This window comes from Cyanistes caeruleus, chromosome 17 (assembly GCF_971803275.1).
Source record: "Cyanistes caeruleus chromosome 17, bCyaCae1.hap1.1, whole genome shotgun sequence".
Classification (NCBI taxonomy): Eukaryota; Metazoa; Chordata; class Aves; order Passeriformes; family Paridae; genus Cyanistes; species Cyanistes caeruleus.
The window spans coordinates 13,520,950-13,538,791 of NC_141717.1; the positions used below are offsets into that span (position 1 = coordinate 13,520,950).

Here is a 17,842-nt window from a genome sequence, read left to right on the forward strand (position 1 = left end):
CTATGGTGTGCACTTTTATTTCAACTGGTCTTAAGTCAGTGTACAGGTAGCCCCTCCCTCCCCCACATACTGGCACCACTTCTCCTAGACCCTGCGGGGGACTGTAAAGCCTTCATTCACATCTATCACTGGGGAACACAGGCTGCTTGCTTGACAAATCGAAGAGAAAAAGGATCAAGTGTGTTTTGTTTTTAAGGCGGAAAGATACAAAAAGACACTTGTCAGGTTACATAATTTACAGACAAGCAATTATAACCTAACACCAGCTGTAACTGGTGGACTCCCTCCGAGCTGGGCTTTGCCTTCACAGAGGCGAGTAACTTCCTGTAACAACGCATTATAATATTTGGAATGACTATTAAAAAAACAAACAAATGTACAATCAAAGTCCTCAGATGCATTGTAGAACTTTGGGGGCGTTCGCTCCGACATGTTTCATTTTAAGACTGCTGCTGACACCTTCACCGTTCCAGTTTTTTAATCCTGAGTCAAGCGCCAAAAAAAAAACAAATAAAGCCATGCCAATCTCGTCTTGTTTTATGCGCATTTATGGGTTTTGTTTCATCACAAGGGTGTGGGTGTTGGTAACAGTCCGGCTTAGAAGCATTTGCGGTGGACAATGGAGGGTCCGGATTCATCGTACTCCTGCTTGCTGATCCACATCTGCTGGAAGGTGGACAGGGAGGCCAGGATGGAGCCTCCGATCCAGACAGAGTATTTGCGCTCAGGTGGGGCAATGATCTGCAGGGAAGAGGAGGAACCAGTCAGACACAGCATCACGCTACACTCACAGCCCACGCACGGCCCTGCAAGATGGAGCTGCCTAATTCCCTTATCTAACCTTGCTCAAGATACCATGAAGTCCAAAACAGGATCAAGACACAACCTCACACAACCACCTCCCTCCTATGCAGCCAGTCTTTAATCCCATTATTCATGCAGTTGGGTGGGTGCCATCCTGTCCAGCCCAAGGCCATTAAGGCTGTACCAGACAGACACGGTTTCTATCTTTTGCAGCACGACTCCAGCATACCATCATCCCTCTACACACGCTGCGTATTTCAGCCCAACAGGGGTGCTGAGATGTTCCCCCAACTCCATCCTACCTTGATTTTCATTGTGCTGGGTGCCAGGGCTGTGATCTCCTTCTGCATCCTGTCAGCAATGCCAGGGTACATTGTGGTACCACCAGACAGCACTGTGTTGGCATACAGGTCCTTACGGATATCCACATCACACTTCATGATAGAGTTGAAGGTAGTTTCATGGATACCACAAGACTCCATACCTGTGAAGAAGCAAGAGTTTCAAGTCAACAAGGGCTCAGACAGAGTCAAGGAAGCCTAAAAAGATACTACAAGCAACCAAGAGACCAGCAGCTCTTTCAGCAGGAAGGCACTACAGAGCCATGGCTGGGACAGACTCAACCACTGGCTCTACTGACCCAAGTTCCTCCAACAGCTTTAAGCTGTGTAGGAAGTGGGGCTGACTGGTGGGTAGCACAAGCTTTGCTACAGAGCAGCAATAAAATAAGGAACCTCACTGCCATGGTCTCCAGGTCACCCTTCACAGAAGGAACATTAAGGGGCAACAGAGTATCCTAGCAAAGTTGGACTTACCCAGGAAAGATGGCTGGAACAGGGCCTCTGGGCACCTGAACCTTTCATTGCCAATGGTGATGACCTGGCCATCAGGGAGTTCATAGCTCTTCTCCAGAGAAGAGCTAGAGGCAGCTGTGGCCATCTCCTGCTCGAAATCCAGGGCGACATAGCACAGCTTCTCCTTGATGTCACGCACAATTTCTCTCTCGGCTGTGGTGGTGAAGCTGTAGCCTCTCTCTGTCAGGATCTTCATGAGGTAGTCCGTCAGGTCACGGCCAGCCAGATCCAGACGGAGGATGGCATGAGGGAGGGCATAGCCTTCATAGATGGGCACAGTGTGGGTAACACCATCACCAGAGTCCATCACAATACCAGTGGTACGACCAGAGGCATACAGGGACAGCACAGCCTGGATGGCTACATACATGGCTGGGGTGTTGAAGGTCTCAAACATGATCTAGGGAGAGAAAAGGAGAGGTTGAGTCAACAGCACAATACAGGGTTCTTGCTACATGTCTATACCAAGTCCATGCAAGTGGTTTTACTTTTGCCCCTAGATAAGAGGCACCTCTATGCTCCCCCTCAAAGTCCATGCTTATCTCACCTGGTCTCCACCCACACCTGCCAGGTCACAGCCCAAGCAGGGATACCACTGCCACAGACCCATCCGCGTATCACAGCAAGGAACAAAACAAATGCCAAGTAAACTACAGGACAGTCACTCAGGAGCTGTAAATGGATTAGTGTGCCTAGTCAGAAACAGCAGTTAGACAAGTTGCTAGTTCAGTCTCAGAGAAAGCCAGCTTAGAAGAGCAAACAAAACCTGTCAAGGTCCAGCAAAGAGGAGACTCAGGTCAGGAAAGGAAAACCCTGTAATGATGGCAAAAAGGGAGAATAGTGGTGAAGAAGGAGAGAGGACAACATGGAAGAGAAGAGCTGGCCTGCAGCAATTATCTGCTCTGTAGCTCCAAGCTGCAGAGTTCTACACACCTGTGTCATCTTCTCTCTGTTGGCTTTGGGGTTCAGGGGAGCCTCTGTGAGCAGCACAGGGTGCTCCTCAGGGGCTACTCTCAGCTCGTTGTAGAAAGTGTGATGCCAGATCTTCTCCATGTCATCCCAGTTGGTGACAATACCGTGTTCAATGGGGTACTTCAGGGTCAGGATACCTCTTTTGCTCTGGGCTTCATCACCAACGTAGCTGTCTTTCTGACCCATACCAACCATCACACCCTGCAGAACAAAGGCCACATAGTAAGTACAGCTCCAGAGTGAATAACTCCCTTTTCCCAAAGCTAAGTCTCCAGTCATTGTCCCTCTGCTGTCCCCTCCCTATTAAGAGAGGCATCCAGTCAGCTGCTCCAACACACACTGCACAAAGGCTCTGCAGGAGGCTGCATTCCCCCACCAGCTGTGCTGCAGCACACAGGCCTCTCATGGTACAAAGCCAAAACAAGGGCTTCTTGCCTCTAGGGGAACCACTTCCACCTAAACCACGCTCTTTTGTTAGACCGCAAGCAAAACCAGCCACCTACCTGATGTCTGGGGCGACCCACGATGGATGGGAAGACAGCACGGGGAGCATCATCCCCGGCAAAACCGGCCTTGCACATACCGGAACCATTGTCAACAACGAGCGCGGCAATATCATCATCCATGGCTGGCTGCGGGAGGAGAGGAGAGAAGGAGACATGAGCATCCCCGCTCACACGCCGAGCTCCATCCCGCGGCGGCAGGCGGGAAGGAAAGGAGATGGCGGGAAGCGCAGGCGATGCCGCCAAGGCCTTCCCCACCCATTTCCTTCCTGCCGGCGCCGCTCCGCTTCACCCGGCGCCCGCTAGAGGGGGCGACGCCTCCCAGATTTCGGCACTGCGCGGATTTGGGACAAAGGAAGTCCCTGCGCCCTCTCGCATTATTACCATAAAAGGCAATGGATGGAGCGCGCCGCGCCTCGCCCGCCACCGGCTGTCGGGGGAACGGCGGCGGCCACACCCCGGAGCGGGCGGGCGTGGCCGCCACACCCCAGCGCCCCGCCGTGTGCCGGCCAGCGGGGCTCGACGCCTCCGCACAGCCCCGCCGGTCACGCCCGGTGCCCCACCTTGAGCCGGCCGGCTGGGCTTAACACCTCCGCACAGCCCCGCCGGTCACGCCCGGTGCTCTCCTTGGAGCCCCGCCACCGAGCCTCAGCTCAGCGCCATTCAGCGGGGCTCGACGCGCCCACCCAGCCTAGGGGGTCACGCCCAGTGCCCGCCGTGTGCCAGGCACAGCCAGCGGGATCCGACCCCTCTGCACAGCCCCCAGAGCCTCAGCCAGCCTCTACAAGGAACCGCAGCAGGACCAGCGCTGGCCACCACGCCCAGCCCACGAGTCAAGCGTGACCGGGGCTCTGCCCCATCGACCGGCGGCACCGAGGGCGGGATTAGAGCCAGCGTCTTATGCAATTATCGCCCGCCCAGGCTCAGCACCGGCGGCTCCGGTGTAATCCGGTGCCGGGGGGGCGGCGGCAGCTGCCGCACATGTGCCGCCCCGCACGGGCAGCCTGGGAAGTGTAGTCGGAACCGGAGCGGGCAGCCCGACTGCACCTGCGCCCCGGGCACACGGGGGGGTCCCCCTGCGCCCCCCAACCCCGCATTGTTCCGATCCAAAGCCTCGCCCAGTGTAGGGCGTGCCGCCCCCTCCCCGCAAGCAACAGCCACCGAGACCATTCGTATGTGTGGGGTGGGGGGGACCGCGCCCCTCCTCACGGGGGACAACGCCCCCGGGCCCCGACCCCAGCACGGGCGGCTCCGCGGAACAAAGCCCCGCACCCCCCGTTCACGCCGCCGCTCCCGGGACACAGCATGCGAGCCGCCCGCTCCCCCCGTCCGCACCAGCAATCCTCTTACGGGGCGGATTAGCCCCACGGGTAACAGCGGCGCGACCCCCCCTCCGCAAGCATCACCCCCAAAACCGGCCTGAAACCGCGAGCTGCGTCTCTATCCCTCAGAACGCGGCAGCGCGCTACGGGGCCGCCACCCCGCCAGCGCACAAAGGGCGCGCCGTGTCCCAACAACCCCGACCACACCGATATCCACAACAACACCGGCTCGCTACTATCCTCACGAACGCTATTACTACCCCAGCCCCCGTTGTGGTGGTGCCGCTCTCACCTTTGGGGAGTTGGCGCGGTCGGAGCCGGGGCGGGCGCGAGGCGGCGGCGGGAGCGGGGCGCGCGCGCGGTGAGGGCAGGCAGAGCTCGCGGCGGCTCCCGCCCGCCGCCCGCGCGCGCTTTATATCGGGCCGCCGCCGCCGCCGCCTCGCCATAAAAGGAAACTTTCGGAGTGCGCCGCTCCGATTGGCCACGCCTGGCCACGCCCCCAGGCCTCGCCCCGCCCCGCCGCCCCGACAGGGGGGACAATATTGGGGTGGGGGGGGAAGCGAGCGGGGCTGGGGTGGGGGCGCGGCCCCCGTGTCACTGGGCTGCAGCGGGGACGGCGCTCCTGCCTTGTGCCCGCCGCTCTCCGCGATGCTCCGGTGCCCCCGTGCAGCCCCCCCCACCCCAGCCCTCACACAAAGCCCCTCGTGTGGGGGTCCCGGCCCGTTCGCCCCCGTCTCTGTGCGGGCCGGGCGGATGTGCCCCCCGGGGGTGCGCGGGGGCAGCGCGGTGCGGGATCCCGGGGGTGCTGCTCGCCCTGCCTGCGGGGCGTGGGGCACGTGGAGCGCCCGTCACCTGCACCCCTGGGCCGGGCGGGCTCCGGTGACCCCGGCCGGGAGCGGGACGAGCGGGACGCGGGGCCAAGTTCACTGCTGATGTCAGCGAACGGCGGCGATACTGCTGCTGCCAGCCGCCAGCAGGCCCTCGGCCCTTGGACCCGCCCGGGCAACCGGGAACGCCGCCGGGCACCATTAAACACCGTGTGCCTACGGGACCTGGGAGAAGGGAACGCTCCGCTGGCTCAGGCATCGAGTCAAGCAGGGGCCCGTGCTCTCCATCCTGCCCCGTGCTGGCAGGGCACATCACAGGAGCAGTGGTTTGGTCAGATTTGAGCAATATTTGTTTCTGTCCTCTGATCCAAACCTTGCTGGAGTAGGAGACGTGGCTGCTCCAGCCCAGGCTGCCTTTCTGCAATTCCCTTCTTGTCTGTGACCATCCAACACCGGTCGGGAATAAAGGCGAGGGCAGCGGCCGCAGAGCAGCAGGCAGCAGCAACCAGAGGGCTTTGCGTCTCCAGTGTGTTGTGCGAACACGGGCTGATTAATCAAGTTAATTAAGCAGTCCTGTAAGTAAAGTAGCAGCAGCCACTCGCAATCTGTTGCCGGCTGGAAGCGCACAGACTTCAGCGTGGGGACCTTGGATGTGTAATCTCAGCCGTTTGAAAACAGTAGTGACAGGTAATAAAAAATAAATTATCTGGTAAAAAAAAGGCTGAAAATGCCTGTTCTCCATGGGATACCCCTTGTCCAGCATCGTAGAGGCAGGAATCAGGCCTGCAGTCAAGGTCTTGCAGGGCATGCATGCAAGCTCTTTGTCATCAGGGAGCTGCAGAGATCACGGTGAGGATGAGGATGGGGCTCCCTCCCCAGACTGCTGGTGTGGGTCTCGCTGAAGGGGACCCAGGCATTATTCCCCCCCTCCCCGTTCATTACTCCTGCTGTGGGATGAACAAAGAGCAGCCAGAGGAACCTGCAACAGCTTGTTGAGATGGAGATTTGCAGTAACCTGGGGGGATGGGAGGCAATGGGACACCAGGCCTGGATGGGAATACAAGACAAAAACCCTTTTCTTTTGGATGGCATCGCCTTCCCCAGGAGTGCCTTGTCCTGGTGAAGGTGCCTCAAAATTCAGCACCACAGCTGCAGCCAGGTGGGTGCTCTGGAGGGGGTGGTACAGAGGGCCAGGAGAGCTGTGGCTCTTCTGGGCCACCCCAGGGCCATGCCTCATCCCACAGGGCAGAGTTAGCCATGGTGACAGCCGTGTCCTGCCAGGCCACTTTGGGACCAGGCCGTCCCCACCACGTGGAGATGGCCACAGTGATGTATGTGTCCTGCCAGGCCACATGGGATTATGCCATCCCCTCCTCACTGGAGATGGCCACAGTGATACAGAAGAGATAGCCCAGGAGAGTGCCCACAGGAAGCCCTCAGTGGAAGGGGAGCCTGCCTAGGGATGCTGCAGGGCCATGCTGGAGTGGAGCTGCCTTTGCCTGGTCATTCCTCTGTCACCTCGATGTGGATCATGCAAGATCTCTCTATCACAGCTTCCCTCGCAGTAAAATGGGAGTCATTGGTGTTAATTACCTGCCTCACAGGGAATTAATTAATGTTTGCCTTCCTCTTTGAAAAGGCTTATTATTAATTAGAAGATTATACGTCAAATAAGGGGAGCCACAAGGCATGGGTAGAGCTGATGGCCCTTGCAGCTGGGAAGAGTGGTCCATGAATGTGCTGATAAAGCAGGAAAAAGTCCAGCAGTACCACTGGGGTGATGGGTTTGGGATGGGGAAGATCAGGTCAGGGCCAGGTGGAGAGGCCACCAGGGCTCCTGGGCAGATGGATGGGGTGTGCATGAGAGGGGTGGGATGCCGTGTTCTGCTGCATCCCCTGAGCAGGTTGGGTGGAGCCAGGCTGGGGAGCCACGATGTGACAGCCCATTAGGCAGGGGGGGAACTGCCAGGCAATTACTCTTGATTATTGGACTGAATCAGAGGGCAATCAATCCGCCAGCATCCGGAGGGCAGCAGCACCGGCCTCGCGTCTCCTGGCTTTAGGGGCAGTGAGGTCTGGCCTTGGTGGGATGGCAGGATGTGGCCTCCAGCACATGACTGGGTGCCACCACTTCCTCCCAGGCTGAAGACACCTTGACAGCAAAGCCACCAGCTGGTCACCACGTTCGGCACTGTGTGGTGGCCAGGCCAACTCCCTGGCTGTGGCCGGGGCTGTCTTCCCAATCTCTTCTGGGATGTTGCAAGAGCTGTGAGAAGAGAAAGGGGAACCGAGCAAAAAGCTTCCTGGCTGTCGTGTTACCTTTGGGCAGACATCACAAGCTCCCAAGTTCCCATGTTTTGCTTCATCTCTCCCTGCTTGTCCTTGGTGCTTGGCTCACACTGACTCTGGACAAAACTATCCGAGGGAGGATCCTCCTGCCCTTCGCCAGCTGATATGGCTGGGCTTGAATCGCTGCACTTGCAGGACAACATGTGAGCTCTGCTTTCCTCTGGCTTCTCCCAGCCCTTCCCCTAGAGCAGAAGCCCTTTGCCCGTGCAGGGATGGCATCTGCCACACCTCTGGGGAGAGGAGGGTCAAAGGGGGGAAATATTCCTGGGAGTTTTTGGACTTGGAGTTTTGGCTTGGATTTCTGCACATCCCCTTCAGCGCCAGCTCTTCCATCTCTCACTCTGTCATGTGCTCAGGCCTCCCTTCTCTCCCTCCTGCTGTTGTGACAATGAGAAGAGAGGTAGAAACTTCTGAAACCACCGAGTCTCTTTGAATCACCCTGTCACAGAAATCATGGAGGTTTTTTTGAAGCACTGCCTTTCCCTTCCCACTCCTCAAGGGGAAGAAGGAAAGGTGCTGACCACATCCCCTATTTCACAGGCACAGGGACCATCTCAGCACCTTCCTCTTTCAATTTTCTCCTTGCAGCATCAGCTGTAATGGGAATTTGCAGGAGGTAAAATCTAAGCAGAAACCCCAGGCCCTTCACTCCCTTTGGATATGTTTGGGGGCCTCACTGCAGCCCCCACCTCTCCCTTTGTGGGAACATATTCAACATTAAACCTGAAGCAAAACAGCCCCTGACATTTTCCTGGCTCGCTGCGTTGCATCCCTGATGCCAGCTCATCCCTGACAAGCTGCAGACTCGACTCTCCCCCTTTAAGCATCATTCTCCACTCTCATACACCCCTCCCCGAGGTTTCTGCTCCTTTGTATTGATCCTTGAGCTCCCTCTGATCTATCAGTCCTTTTGCAGAGAGGACAGCCTTTCCCTTCACAGACCTCCATGTGCAAGGGTGTTCTCCCCTGATCTGCTGCATCCGCATGGAAGGGGTAACTCCATCGACCATCCCTCCCATTCACAGGAAGGAATGAAAATCATTACATTGTATCATGCTGGAAAACACTAGAAATTCACCATTTTCCATTTTCAAGGCACAGACAAACAACCTGTGCCAGGTTTTGCCAAGGCTGCTGGAAAGGGCCTAGGCCTGTCCAGGTAGTGAAGGTGGTGGCAGGGCACACGTGCCTGGTTTACAGCCTGCTGTCCCTGATAAGTGGACTTTGCTGGAGAGGTTGAAGATTTTTTCCCACCTATTTCTCCAGCCCTGCCTGTCCTTACTGCCTCCAGCCTTGTCTCCCCATGCCCCCATGTCTTCCCCAGCCCTTTCATTGTGTATCCCTGAGCTGATCCTGTGCCAGCATTTCCAGATCCTGATGCTGTCCCCATGGTCCCCCAGTTCACACAGGCAGCAGGAGGTCAAAGCTTCATTCCCAGCCTTGCAGGCAGCTGGGTCAGCATCCATCAGGCAGTGCCCAGGCTGGCATCCTCTGCCCAGCCCCATCCTGGTGCCCCACAGCCCTGCCACCCTCTCACCCTCCCTGGGCTGTGCTGGCCCGGCCAGAGCAGAGCAGAGCAAAGCCCTCCCTTCCCCCACTGGTTAAACGTGCTGCCAGGGCTGTTTTGGTTGACCTTGATAGCAACAGCCTGTGAGGCCCGAGCGTGGAATTGTTTTCAGCCCAAGGTCATTCCGCAGCACAGCACGATTACACCGGCACAGCCAGACCCTGAGGCGATGCCAGCCGGGCTCCCAACCTCAGCCCTGCACCCTGGCCATCTCTGGAGTCCTCTTCTTCCACAGCAAAGGGACAGGTGTAAGCTAAATCCTATGCTGGAGCTTCCCTGCAGGGACAGAGAATGGTGGAGCAGCCCTCCCCTCCAGCCAGGCTTGGCATCTGTTTCAGGGGATATTTCCTCCAGCTAAAAACAGAAGGGGAAGAGAAAAAGCTGATTCTCCCTGGGTTTTTTCTGCATGTCTCAACCCTCTGGCCCTGTTCACACCACCCCCATCGCCACCCAAATGCTACTGAATGACCCTTTGGCTGTGATGCTCCTCCAAGGGGGGGGTCTTTTCCTCAAGGATGCTCCTGGGGGTTCAGTTACCTGTCCTGGCAGAAGTCTCCCACAGGTGTTATATGACACAATGCCAAGCCATACGGTGCATTTTCAATTTCTTAATTACTCTGAGAATTGATTTTTCTTGCTCTCTGATGATAAAGGCAGGGGAGCAGCTGGGTGGAGTTTTCTGCTCGTACTGTACCTAGGAAATGAAACAGATCCTGGGCTACCCAAGCATGCCGGGAAAATCGCTTTGATCTTTGCCAGGCTAATGGCACTTTCCATCTAGGGGCTTCAAGCCTTTGACAGAGGTGACCTCTCCTACCTTGGAGAGAGTGGGAATAATGCTGCCTTTGTTTTCTGTGTGAGAAACAGAGGCAGGGAGAGCAGGGATGGCCATTGCCCTCAGTTTATCCTGACTATGCCAGATGATGTAAAGCACTTGTGACTCTGCAGATAATTCTGGTTTGGGTTTGGGGCATTAGCCCCCATTACCTCCAGCAGCAAGTCACAGGGGTCTGACCACTGTGCTGGTGCTGCTGTGGGTGCACCCAAAGGTGGGGATCCCCACCCTGCCAGTGACCCCAGACCTGCGCCAGCTCCTGTCCCTGCAGGCGCAGGGATGCTCAGGGAATGAATGGGCGAGGCAGGGTTTGCCTGTTCCTAGAAGGAGGGATGCAGAGGAACCCAGGAACTGCTCTGGGCCCTGTCCCAGCCCCATCCCTGCCCGGGCTGGCCCCCGGCTCTGTTTGCACAGCCGGTGCCGAGCCGTGACTCAAGCGGCTCTCCCCAGGCAGGGAGAGAGTGACGGAGGAGTGGGACCTGCTGTAGTCAATGCCCCATCCACTCCTCCAAGTTTAAATAAACCTTCAGGGGTGATTCAGTGCTTACACAGCACTCAGCCCTTTCACAGAACCACCAGAATTGAAATTCAGTGACCATCCCTCTCCCCCCACCTTGGAGAGCAGGTGCATGGGAGGAGAGCCAGGGGGTTTTTGTCTGGTGCCAGGTTTGTTTGTGGTCCATATGGCTGGGGCAGCAGTGGGGGGATGCCACTCATGGTGGGCTGGCAGTGGGGTTTGCCAGAGGGAACACAGGCTTTCTACAGGGTGGTGCTGCTCCCAACCAGCCCCTCTGGTCCAGCTCACATCAAACGTTGCAGCAAACCTGGGAAGAAGCCAGCAAATTTGCAACTATATCATCCCTCTGATATCATCCTGAGTCCACTCACACACAGACTGAGCACAGGAGAAAAGCACCACCACAAAGCCCAGGTGCAGGGGCACCTCTGCATTTTGTTTCCCTCCCAGCCCATTGCCCCCAAAGTTTCCATCCCTCACTCAGACAGTTCTTCCACATGTGCTTTGTTTGGCTCATTTCACACATTCCTGCTGGCAGGTGATAAGATCTCAGGAGAAAGGCAAACCAAAGCCCTGGGTGCCAGGCACTGGCTGTCACTCCCCTGACTCATGAAGGTACCCTGCTCCCTCCTCACCTGCTCTGGTCTAGGACTAGCGAGGTCACATCCATCTTCATCCCACAGGTGGGCTGTGGGGTGAAGATCTGGAAGGAGAATTTGTGGTGTGACTCAGGTGGCTGAGGGAGCTGTGAGGTTCCCTCCTGCTCCTGAGGAGGACTGCAGAGCTCTGCTCTCTCTGGTCCCTGTGTCACCCAGGGGTGCTGTCCCTTGTGGGTGATGTGTGCCTGGGCAGGCACTGAGCCCCTCTGGAGAGTCAGAGGTGTTATCAGCTCTGAGAATATTTGAAAAATGCACTTGAGTGCCATTAGAACCTCGATTGGCTGCAGGTGGCACTTGGTGAAGCAATGGCACAGCCCTGGGGACTCCCTGGCCCAGGTGTCCCCAAGGCACCCCTTGCTGGCATGAGCAGGGTGGGGTATGAACACACCTCTCCCTCCTCCAGCCTTTAATGACAAATGAGATCAAGTTTTCCACATTCCTGCTCTCTTCCCTGCCCCATGCCAGAGCCAGAGCAGTGTGGGTTTGCAGAGGTGGCTTCCAGAGCTCCTCCACTGCTGGAGCACAGAGCAGCAGAGGAAGCCAGGTGGCTACAGAGGCCACCAGGGGCTCAGGTGGACATGAAGAGTGGCCACTCTACAGTTTCTCAGCCCAAAGAAGAGGCAAGTCAGCATGCAGAAAAAACAGGGAGTGATTTTCCTAAGGGGCTTTGCAGGAGCCCTTTTAGTTCCCAGATCACTGCCCAAGGCTGCAAGACGGCTGCACAGCACATCTCATTCTCTGGGAACCCTTGTTCATGTTTTGCAAGAGCTTGGGGCAGATGGGGACAAGCAAGAGGAAGAAAAAGGCAACCAGCTGTGGTGACAGGAATGAGGAAGCCCAGAGTGTGGGGCAGCTCCAGCCCAGCACAGCCTGGGCTCAGTCCTGGCAGCCCCACCCTGGCATTGCTCAGGTTGTGTCCCTCACTCAGGGCCAGATCAATGGGACCAGATTCTGCTTGGAACCTGCCACCTCTGGGACCAGGAAAGGTTCTGTCCTGCCCATCTGAGACCGGGCACATCGGTCCACAGATGAACCCAGACCCCTTCCCTTGGCTCTTTCCTCTGCTGGAGATCAGTGAAAGAAGACATGGGACAAAGGGATGGTGAGGGTTCTCCCTCTGGGAGCAGAGGACCCACATCTCTCTGGGCACACATTTTAATTAACACTGAGGGACTGTCCCAGGCAGCTCTCGGCAGCCCAGCCTGGGGAAATCAGCCTTAAATGGCAAAACCTGGCCCTGTCTGCGGTAACCAGCTGGAGCAAGAGGCAGCAGAAACAGGAAACCAGAGAGCAGCTGAGGCCCTCTGCCCCCCTTCATCGCTTTGTAAACCTAAATTCACCAGGAATATACCTCAGAAATTATCTCCTCCCTCCTCTGCCCTGTACAAGTCGGGGGGTGCCCTCCTATGGGATGGATGCCCTGGATCATCCTGCACCCTGTTCATCCTGAATCCCTGCTCCTGGGGCAGGCACAGGGAGAGAAAAGTCTCTGTATTTCCCCTCCCTTGTGCATCAGCTCAAGGAACAATGAGGGACAGGAGCCCCCTCCCCAACCTCCCATTGTTACTTTTGTGTGTTAACTCCCAGCAGATTCCAGGGCATAAATTGCTTCCAAGAGAACTTTCCGTGCTCAGCAGTGAAAACACTTCTGAGCTCCCCCAGCCTCCATGTACTGGGATGGAGGGAACTTGGATGCTCACTCCTCAGAGGGATTTTGAGGTGCCTCTCAGGCCCAGCTGCTGTAAAGGAGAGCCTCAGATCTGCTGGCAGCTTGATGTTCTTTTTTGGGTTGTGGACAAGGAGAGTCTCACAGTGCAGGATGAGCTCACCAGCAGCATGAACTTCTTCCCATAAATCACCAATCCCACTTTATGAACCCTGCACTGGTTCCTGGTGTATTGGGATCTCCCAATATTTCCTTTGGCTGGTTGCTGGCCACCCCACTTTTTTTGGGATGAATTTATTCCTTTCACCCAATCACACCCTGACAGTGAGTGGGCTCTGCCAGCGAGCTGGGTGGAGCACAAGGTCCTTCACCCAGCTCCCATGGATTCCCATCTCTGGGATGGGACAGAGCCTGGAAAGCTGCACAATCCCAAGGCTGAGACTTGCTGCGTTACCATTTCCCAGCACGTTTCTCCATGAGCACTCTGCCAGCAGACTCATTAGCTGTGACATCTCATTAAAGCAACCATCCTTGGGGGAATTGGCTCACACACAGGAGCACTGGGATTGGCGTGGCCCTTTTCCTCCCCACCTTCAGACAGGAGAGAGGATGGAGCAGCAGGAGAAGCCACATCCCTTGGGATACAGCAGCTCCCCTCGCTGCGAGGGAAATCTGCAAAGGGAAAGTCAGAGGGAGAAGTCTGCACACATCAAAAAGGAATCGGCACAGCAAAGTCACGATTATTTGAAAACCCCACAGACAGTCACAGCTCGCAGTGAGCCTGTGGAGGAGGTGGCTTTCTCCTGTGCCTGGACCGGTTTCCCAGCTCACCAGCCCAGTGGGAATGAGGCTTTGCCTGCCAGCCCCGCTCTGTCACAAGGTCCCCACCCTGGCTGGCCAAGGGACAGGGAGTTGCAGCACCTACAGCCCCTGGACTGGGAGAAGCATGGAAATAGCCTGGAAAATGGCTCTGGGTGGATTTAATCCCGTCTGATTTCCTCTTCTGTGAGCTTTTTCCAAGTCTTCTGACATTGTTTCCACTCCTAAATAAATATGTTCCAGTCTGGGATATGCTCTTCTTCATCAAACAGGAAAGGACCAGCCTCTTCATCTCCCTCTGCTCCAGAAGTCTCAAGCCTTTAAGGCAAACAGGACACAGCCATCCTTGGGTGGAGATGTAAATCCCATAATTCAAAGACCAATTTTAAACAGCAAAATGGGGCTGTGGGACACCAGCAGAGCTGTCAGCCCCTGCAACCATCCAGGGTGGCTGATTGTCACCATTAAAGGTCATGTTACCACCACCACTCGGCATCTCTGCATCACTTCTAAGCTGCTTCCCACTGCACGATCTTCCACAAAAATCAGGGTCCAGGGATGAAGACACCACAGCCTGCATGGAAAGAGTTTCCTCACCTCTACCCCACTTCTCCTGCCACTGATAGTCCAGCCCAGGATTTCTGCCATTGGCCACTGTGGCCACAGAGGATGAAGTGGTCCCTTCCTCCACACCTTGCCCGATTGTGCCTCCTGTTAACTTCTTTTCTCCATCCAGATAAAGGGAAGTAGAGATTTCCTACAGCCCATGCACTGCAGATGCTCAGTATGTTTTAGGGCAGGGGAGGCTTTCCCAGCCCATCCCAGCTGGCTCTGCAGCACAGCTCTCCCAGCTTACCTTCACTCTTCCTTATTTATAATGCATCCCACCTGGAGGGTCTGAGCATGAGCAGCTCAGTGAGGAGAAGAAAAACAGATGAAAAGAGGTTTTAAACCCCTTCAGCCTAAGTTTTTCAAGCCTCAAAGAAGCTCAACCCCTCTCAGCATGAGCCCTTGGTCCTAGGGGGATGTCATTGTCCCTCCAATGCAAGCCACAAAAAAATAAAAAAAAAAAATAAAAAAAAGGACTCCAAGCCTCTTCTCCATGGCTTTATTTTTCTGCCAGCAGCTGCCAGGAGGAGTCATGCTGCTCAAGGAGGTCGGAGGGTATTTTTTCCCCATGGATTGCCTTGACCTGGGGTTGCATGGGCCCTGCCCTCCAGCCAAAGCCAGCTGCCAGCAGCTGCAGCCGGGCGCCCGTGGGGAGCATCCCCCGTCACACCGTTCCCACAGCCCCAGCCTTCGAAGGTTTCACCTTCTCCCAGAGCTAATGACAAGTGAAGGATGGTGCCACACCTGCACAAAACCATTTTTGGAAGGACACCTGGGGAAGAAATGTTTCCCATGTCGCTGCTCTGTAATTAGCATTAATTACCAGGGCTTGTGAAACCTCTTCCCCATTTACTCCAGGCAGCATCTGACGGAAACTGTGGGAATCCCGCACGGCTGAGTCAGCCAGGAGCTGGGGAGGGGTCGATGAGCCCCCACAGGGTGCAGGGATGAGTTCCCTGGGTCTCTCCCTCAGCCCCCCCAGCCCACAGGGACAGAGTTTTGGCCAGGGGGCTGCAGGCCTGGTTAAAACACCAAAAACCAGCTGATACTCATTCATCTCACCCTTCCCCACAAGGTGCCACTGTCCTTCCCCAGCCAGGGGACAACCTGGGACATCCCAGGGCTCGGAGGGGCTTGCATGTACCGTCCTTTAAAGCATCCTTTAAAGCATGGCAGAGTGGGAGGATCCCCAGCAGCACATTTCCTCGGGTATTTGCCTCTCCCTCAGCTCACTGCTGTCAGCAACACCCCAAGGTGTTATTATAGACCGGGGGAAAATCCACCCCAAAAACCTAACCCCAAGCAGCCACTTTGTCACCACCCAATGGCAGAGTGCTGCTGCCTGAGTCATTTCTTCTTTCTTTTTTTTTTTTTTTTAATAATATTAATGATTCGAATGAGTCAGGATGTTTCATCATCTGGAGTGGCTTCGGAGTCATCTCACCCTGCCCCAGTGACTCCTCGGTGGCCTGGGGCTGGGGACACATCCAGCCTTCCCCCCTGAGGTGGGGTGCAGCTGCTGCAGCTCCCAAACTGGCAGATTTTGGCTTCAAAATAAAATAAAACAAGAGGAAAAAACTCTCCCCTCCTGCAGGGTCTGTTTTCTCCCCATCTGCTTGCAGCAGCTCGGGGTGCTCCAGCATCCTGGGGGGACGGGTGACCCCAACCACCACCCTGGGTGGGGGTCCCAGTGGCACTGGGCATCAGGGTGGAGATCCCAGGGGCAATGCCCAGGTGACCCTCAACTTTCCACAGATCATGGTAGCTGTGGCCTCCAGGGGTGGTGGCAGCTCCCAGCACCACGTGGGACCCCTGTCCCTCCCCAGGGACCCGGGCGTCCCCTCACCCTCCCACTTGACCTAACCTCCTGTCCATAAATGGAGAGGTTTGAGAGCTGTCCCCGGGGTGGAGGAGGAGGAGAAAAAAGGAGAATAATGCCAAGAATGCAGGACACAGCTGAGGAACCCAGTCCCAGCCCCTCGACACGGGCTGGGGGCTATGGGACAGCCCGGCCTGGCCAAAGCCCAGTCCCTGCAAGCCACTCCACTACAGTCACTGGAAAGGTGCTATTTTTGTTTCTCTCTCTCTGCTTTTCTCACCGGCTGGGGACTTTCCGAGGCTGGGCTGCCCCGTTTCCATCTCAGCACCATGGAGCAGCTGTGGGGAGCAGAGCTGTGCCCCCACACCCGAGGAGTGTCCCTTTGCAGCAACACCGTCACCTTGCAGCAGCAGGTCCCTGAGCAGGTGATGCCTCCAGCCCTGCAGCAGTGTCCCCTTCCAGTGGGGCGTCCCCCCGCAGAGACACATCCCTTCTCACCCTCTCTCCTCACCCCAGCAGCTGTGGGAAAGCCTCGGTGGGATGGCTGTGAGCTGCAGGGTGGCCTCAGAGGTGGTGGCACGGAGGGTGCCAGCAGCCACGCGCCCCTGCTGGCACCGCGACCGCGCCTCCGCTCGGGGCCAGAGTCCAGCGCCTTAAAATAGAAAGTGAAAACATTCGGGTGCCCCGTCCGGATGGGCGAGGGGGGTCCAAACCCGCCTCTCCCAGCCGAGCGCCGCCCCAGCGTCCCACGACCCACCCTGCTCGCCAGCCACCCTTTCCCCAAGCCGGCAGTGCCCATCCCCAAGGTCAGGGTGGATCCCTTCGGGTTCTCTCGGAGAATTGCTCCAGCGGCTCGCTCAAATCCTCCATAAAAGGAAAAACAGCCAGCAGGTAGCACTGCCAAACTTAGTCATCCCCAGTCCGGCAGCGCTCGCAGCTCCGTCAGCAGCAATTTCCTCTCCGCGCTCCTCTCTGCGCGGGGGGAACAGGGAGGAGCCGAGAGCTCCGGGCTTGGCCCGGGGCTGCTGCCGGACACGCTGGGCTGGGGAGATGCTGCCCTGCTCCCCAGCAAGATCCAGGGGGAAACGCACACCCTGGGAGAAACAAAATTTGGCACCTGGTGCAGTGGTACCGCCGTTGGTCAGGCAGCAAAATTCTCACTTTCTGCAAAGATTTTGTTCCTGAGCACCGATGTGTGGATGTACCTGGGAGCACCTTGAAGCACCTGGAATTTGGTGGGCAAAGCCTGTTTGCTACCCATGGGACAGGTATCACAGAGCCTATCACTGATACAAGGACCTCCAGCCCCTCCAGAACACCCGGGCTGGATGCTGGTCCCATCCTGGGGATGGCTCCGAGGGTGACCCCCGAGCTGGCCCAGAGCAGGGTATGGGACATCCCTGAGCCCCACCTCCTCCAGCCCTGGCTCTGCCTCGATTTCCCCACAGAGGAAGCGGGGCTGACTGCCTGCTCTGCCCTGGGGTACTTTATTGAGCTCGAGAGGAGTGACCAGGGCCCAGCACAGCTCCTCATCCCTGCAGGATTGCCCAGAGCGTGGCACAGTCACCCGGGATTGTGTCACAGGCAGAAAACACCCTGGGGTGTGAGGAAGTGACATCTCCTCCTATTGCCCCAGGAGACAGCCTGGCTGTTGGTCCAGGTGGCTGTGTCACCTACACGTCCCTGTCACCTCACCATGAGGACACAGCATCGCTACAAG

The 17,842-nt window shown here is 56.8% G+C and overlaps 1 protein-coding gene and 1 long non-coding RNA gene across 2 annotated transcripts; both read right to left on the reverse strand.

The window, feature by feature from the left end:
- Nucleotide 1: 1 nt before the first annotated feature.
- ACTB (actin beta) lies at nt 2-4,847 on the reverse strand. The gene is made up of 6 exons (XM_086853943.1): nt 4,748-4,847; nt 3,134-3,262; nt 2,592-2,831; nt 1,620-2,058; nt 1,107-1,288; nt 2-741 (listed from the first exon to the last, which is right to left on the reverse strand). Exons 2-6 carry the CDS (start codon nt 3,254-3,256, stop codon nt 598-600), a joined length of 1,128 nt encoding a protein of 375 aa, XP_086710069.1. The 5' UTR covers nt 3,257-3,262; nt 4,748-4,847; the 3' UTR covers nt 2-597.
- A 5,635-nt stretch (nt 4,848-10,482) lies between these two features.
- On the reverse strand, nt 10,483-14,544 carry LOC147650071 (uncharacterized). The gene is made up of 2 exons (XR_015277226.1): nt 14,388-14,544; nt 10,483-14,268 (listed from the first exon to the last, which is right to left on the reverse strand). It is a non-coding gene; the product is annotated as an uncharacterized LOC147650071 (long non-coding RNA).
- Nucleotides 14,545-17,842: the final 3,298 nt, after the last annotated feature.

Bases quoted from the DNA above. Each gene is read 5' to 3' on its own strand.
- ACTB (XM_086853943.1), bottom strand. From the start codon at position 3,256: ATGGATGATGATATTGCCGCGCTCGTTGTTGACAATGGTTCCGGTATG. The intron at 2,832-3,133 runs GTAGGTGGCTGG...TTTGTTCTGCAG, and splicing joins TGGGTCGCCCCAGACATCAG to GGTGTGATGGTTGGTATGGG. The intron at 742-1,106 runs GTAGGATGGAGT...TCTTCCCTGCAG, and splicing joins CCAGCACAATGAAAATCAAG to ATCATTGCCCCACCTGAGCG.